Raw genomic sequence first — 6,000 nt, forward strand, 5'->3', positions numbered from 1 at the left:
GATGAATTTTACACAATGAGGTAGAGAGATTTTGAGCCAGAGAAGATCGAAAAGAGGAGATGCCAAATTACCAGGTCTCTGACAGGGAATATCGGAATGGACATATGCACAAGTACCACCTTTGAGGCGAAAGAAATCATACAGCGGATAATTTGGGAAACTGACATGAGCAGTAGTTGAATCAACAGATAACTGAGATTCTATCAGAAAAGGTACATGGGTTTTGGCAGACTGCAAGTGGAAATGGATATCATTGAGATTAGAATTGAGACCACGTATATTTGTGAAATGAACTAGGAAGTGTTTGGGAGGTTTAGATATTTTTGTAGATTAGTTTACTCAATTAGTTTGACAATTCATGGTGTATTCAATAGTAAGAAAAAGTGGAGGGGGGGACATGCTGTATGAAGTGATGAAATTTTTGGATATGGCATACACACGGTAAGAATATACTCAGATCCTTGACATAATGTGGCCTCGACAATGCCCCCTGCATACACACTACTCAAACTCCCTCCAGTCACTATTTGGCAGAGTAGAGGCAGCAAGATTATACACTAGCTGATCTGGAAGCCTCCTAAAGAGTTACCGATAGGTTTGGTTCGGTCCAGTGTACTAACTAGTGGCTGGCCTGCAAACACCATTTTAGAGCTGTACCCTCGAAATGTAAGGAAGATTGGATCTTGCCATGATGTCCATCATATTCTCAAAAGTCGTCAGTCATACTGCATGATGGAAGAGATGGGGATTGATTGGAACTTAGCTCTGGAGACTAAACACGTATTCCACCACTTCAAGCCTCCAGTAAGCAAAGTGGTGGTATTGCACCGGTTGTTGAGAGTCATCTACCGCCTAGTATTGCCTGGTCATACATAGGGGCGGCATTCCTCCATGTGGTGTGGGTGCCACACCTCGATCCCTACTTACGTTGGTTCACACATGGGTGGTCACCCACAGTGTGCTTGTGCATGGAGGTTATACCCAGGATTACTAGCAATCACACCATTGTGAAGGTGCAAGCAGAGGATTTAGCTCTCCGGACTTCGCCGAAATTGGGTCCACTTTATGTTATCCATAAATGGGTAACATAAGCCAGAATATTACCAGTGGATCAATATCAGTTCCCTCAGCGTTTATAACTCCCAGGTAGCAAGTATAGCTTATCTGGTATATCTGAGAGAATGTCTGTGACAACCACAAGGATTAAATTATTAGATGAGGCTCCTGGGGTTGACAGCATTTACCCTATAATCTTAAGGGAGGCAGCAAGTGAGTACATTGAACCATTGAGGCTAATTATGAGAGCATCACTGGACTTGGGAGTGATTCTATTGGGTTGAAAAATTGCTGATATATCTCCAATACATAAGGGTGGTTTTAAGAGTGAAGTGGGAAATTACTGGCTGGTTAGTCTAATTTGAATAGTAGGGAAGATCATGGGGACTATGATCAAGGGTGGAATTCAGTATCAATTATATAAAAATTGAATTCTGAAGGATACCCATGGTTCTGTAACTAATCGTGTTTAAGTGGCGCCACCGTAGCCAGGTGGGAAGGAGTAGCAGTGCATAGCACACACTTCTTGATTAGACCGGGGTTCAAGCCTGTCACCACCAAATACGGAGGATACAGAAAGGTTAGGGAATGACCACCACATATCCCGGAGCAATATGGCCTTAGTTGCTAATGCTCCTAAAAACCAAATAACGAACATGTTTAACTAATCTGGTTGGCTATTTTGGCAGGTCACTCAAGAGCTGAACTTAGAAACTAATTTTGACATAGTTGATTTGAATTTCAGCAAAGCATTTGATTGAGTCCCTCATGAGCAGTTACTTGATAAGCAGGAACAGGCTGTGGAATCACGGGGAAAATCCTTAGATGGCTCAGGGCAGGAGGCAGAGGGTTGTGATAAATGGTTATTCCTCATATTGAGTTGATGTAAGAAGTGGGGTTCCCCAAGGATCAGTATTAGGACCACTGTTGTTTTTGATTTTCATAAATGACATCGATGAAGGGATAGAGGGCGTGATGTCTAAATTTATAGACGATGTAAAGATTGGTAGAGTAGTTAATGATCGCCGCCAAGCAGAGCTTCTTTAGAATGACCTAGATAGACTTCAGGGGTGGTCAGAAAAATGGCAGCTATGCTTTAATCCAGCAAAGCTTAAGGTATTGCACCTGGGGAACAGTAACCCCAAAATAACTTATACACTTGGTGGAGTTGAACTAAAGCCAGTAGTGGAGGAAAGGGACTTGGGTATTACAGTACGGTCAGATAGGAAGTTCTCCGAGCATTGTGGCTTGGTTGCAAGGAGGGCTCATGGTGTCCTGTCGAACAATTGCTAGTAGAGATAAGGACATCATAATCCCATTATATAAGGCATGTGTTAGGCCACACTTGGAATACTGTGTTCAAGTATGGAGACCACACCTAAAGAAAAACATCGTGCTTCTTGAAAAGGGTCCAAAGATGGGTAACTCGGCTGGTGAGATCGGCAAAAGGGCATCCATATGAGGAAAGACATTGAATATGCGGTTGCAGAGCTTGGAAACTAGGCACCTCAGAGGATACTTGATTGAGGTGTTTAAGGCTCTGAAAAGCATAAGCAAAATGAATAAAGATGAAATTTTCAGTTATAAATGATTGTAGAACAAAGGCCCGTAATTTCAAGTTACAAGGGAAGAGTTGTTTAGGCTGGATTGCAGAAAGTTTTATTTTAGACAGCGAGTTATAAATTACTGGAATAAGTTACCTACATGGGTAGTAGAGGCTGACAGTTTGGGGAAATTCAAAGGTCATTTGGATAATTACCTATGGGAGGAAGGAAATGCATAAGTTGTCCATTTCTTTTTCCCATATTAATGATTGTGTGTTGTTTTTTTTTAATTTTCTTATTATTATTGATTTGTTTTTATTCTTATTATTTTTATTTTTTGGCTAGTGTATCATGAACCATAGGCTTCCTTGCACCATGTGGCCATTACTAATACTAACTAGATAAAGTCTGATACTCCTTCATCCCTCTACCTGCAGCTGCCATCTTTCCAGACACTACAGTATCTGAGCAGACTCTCTCTGAATGCAGTTTAGTCATTGCTGAGCTGCACGCTGTGCAGTTAGCCTTTTACCACATCAGTAATTTCCAGCACCAATGTTGCACTATATATTCTGATTTATTGAGCATCTTACTGCATTTTATATATTTTTGACGTAACATTTCTGAAAGATTACGAAAACCTTTTTCCCCCCATTTATTCTTTTGTAATTTTATGGCGTGGTCGTGGAATACTGTAACCTGTTGCTTTTGTACCAGTAAACCCCAAACCACACCAAATCAGATGACAGCATGCAACTTTTCCTCTACAAACTGTGTAAAATCTGATACTCTATACCCTTTACCACATTAGTAATGCACCAGTGTTGCCCCATATATTCTGATTCATTGAGCATCTTACAGGCTTTATCCTCAGTGAGATATAACTCTTGTCCAGTTATGTCTTGAGTTCAGAAGGATGATCCACACTCTCTCTCTCGGAGCGTGAATATGATATCTGCCTGTGCTGGATTTCTAGCCACATTAGGAGTAGAGGAAATGAAACCCCCTACCAAATCAACAATTTTCATTAATAATCATTGCCTGTTAGTCTCCTACACAGACTACAGGCAAATAATTGACAACAAGATGCACTCCCAGTGGCAGGATTCTTGGAGTAGACAGACAAATAAAATACATCAGATAAAGCCTGTAATTGAACCGTGGAATTCTAGTTTGCACAGGAATCGTGGCAGGAAAGTTGTTCTTACTCAGCTCCACAGTCATCTTACACCTTCTTTCCTGCTGAAGGCAGATGATCCTCCTATGTGGAAGTCTTGTGACACTATTTTAATTATAAAATGTTTTATTTGACTGTGCTTTGCCACTTTTACCCATCTGACTGAGCCTTGTACAGTCAGTCAGATTTATCAGACGATGACCATGTGGCAGATGTTTTTAAATTTTTACAAGTTATTAACATTTACAAATATATATAGTGTTGAGCATTCATTTTTAGTTGCTGTGTATTGCCTTTTACTGCATTTTATATATTACATATTTTTGACATAACCTTTCTGAATGGTTATGGAAAACCTCTTTTCCTCCCTTTTGTATTTTTATGTGTGGTCGTGGCACACTATAGCCTCAGTTGCTTTTGCATTAGTAAACTCGAAACCAAACCAATTGTGTGGGCTCAGAGGAATTCATTTTCCTGTGGGGGAAAGCTCCGATGAGTGAGTGAGTTTTTATAGAATATTGAAGTTTTGTAAAAATGAAAATTTTGTACATAACTGCTTTTAAATATTAATTTGTTCTTATTTTGACTTGATCAATGTTGAAAGAAAAAGGAAAAAAATTAAAAACAAAACCCTTTGTCACTACTTTTTTTTCTCAACTTCTTGATATAAATTCCAGAGAATTTTTTCAATTTTATGAGCTGAATTCAGACAACCGAAGCTGACTCTTCCAATTTTCAGAGCTGTTTTCATACCATCTCTTATTCACTTCTGCTGTTACATGGGAATGCAAATAATAGTTAGCAACATTACAACTTAGCAGCATTTTTAAGACAATTTGCATATTAATGGATACATTGTTTGAAATCATCTTGAAAACATAGATATGCACCATAGCAGGACTGCACACAAAAAGCACACCTGAAAGAGTTCAAAAAATCATCTGGTAAATTTTGATAGTTTTTCTTTTTAGATGTTGTTAATATGAATTGTATTTTAACATAGGACAAAGTTATCTAGTACTCATGTACTGTGATGATTTCTTTTAGGGGTAATAATAGTAAGTCATGACGAAAGACTTATTCGAGATACCAACTGTCAATTATGGGTCATTGAAGGCAAAAACATCGATGAAATTGATGGCGATTTTGATGACTATCGTAGGGAATTACTAGAATCTTTAGGAGAAACAATTAACAATCCAAGTATAGCAGCTCAACAAGCTATGAAAGATTAATTTTAAGTGTCAAATTAAAATGGACTATTATTTTGAACTGGAAACTGGATTCTGCAAATTATATAAAGAATGGTACTGTCACATTTTCTTGTATTTATTTTTACATGTTTAAAAATATGTAATTAGGAGCAACAAACTATTAGAAAACATTTAAGAATGTATCTGAGATAAAATTGTTTAAAGAGGAATGTGATATGTTTCGTTAACTTCTCCTTCCTTTTTGAAATGTAAATTACTTGTATTTATTGTACTGATTAATCGTATATTTTTTATTAGATATAATAATTGTAAACAATTCTAGTTGCATACTTTGGTTAAGTTTTTCAGAATTGTATTAATTCTCCCCCCCCCCCCCCTCCCCCTTATAAATCTGTACAGTACCATTGTTTGCATTACTTAATATATATGTAAAGAGAGGTTGGATTCGAATTTTTTTTTTTTTTTTTTTTGTAGTAAACTATTTTTGGTTATGACAATTATATCGATTGTATGTCATGTTCAACCACACAATAGAAAGAAAAAAAAAATAGTAGTAGATTTTATAATTAAATTTAAGTAATTAATTAAATAAGTAATTAATTCATAAATTATTAAATTATGGTGTTATTTGATATAATATGCTAGTTTGGATGCATTATTAAAACAAAAATTACATTATCTCTCTCTGAGAACCTGAACTGAGATTGTTTTTTTTTTTTTTTTTTTTATTCTAGGTTTTTCTGCCACACTTGATCTATTCTATAGTTTTGCTTTGACATTTTATAACTTTTAATAAAAAAAAAAAAAAAAAAGATTTATTTACCCTGACCCGACTTGCTTCCATCTGTTATACAGGATTTGTGGTCTAAGTGCTCATACTGACTATGGAATTAGAAAAGCTAATACAGTTTTCTGTTTCTGCTAATACAATGTTCTGGTGTGTACTAAAAATCCCCAAAATAACTCATGAGCAAAACTCAACTTTTTTTTGCCAGAGGTTGGCTAACTC

General features: G+C 36.9%; 1 protein-coding gene across 1 annotated transcript in view; it reads left to right on the top strand.

The window, feature by feature from the left end:
* The window catches only part of LOC150087173 (ATP-binding cassette sub-family F member 1), a 276,369-nt gene extending 271,357 nt beyond the window's left edge, over positions 1 to 5,012 (top strand). The window contains exon 18 of the mRNA XM_090371867.1: positions 4,825 to 5,012. Within this exon, the coding sequence (XP_090227993.1) occupies positions 4,825 to 5,012 (188 nt within the window). The remainder of the gene's footprint in view (positions 1 to 4,824) is intronic.
* Positions 5,013 to 6,000: the final 988 nt, after the last annotated feature.

Source organism: Mastigoproctus giganteus, chromosome 4 (genome assembly GCF_048544385.1).
Source record: "Mastigoproctus giganteus isolate SK-2022 chromosome 4, ASM4854438v1, whole genome shotgun sequence".
NCBI lineage: Eukaryota > Metazoa > Arthropoda > Arachnida > Uropygi > Thelyphonidae > Mastigoproctus > Mastigoproctus giganteus.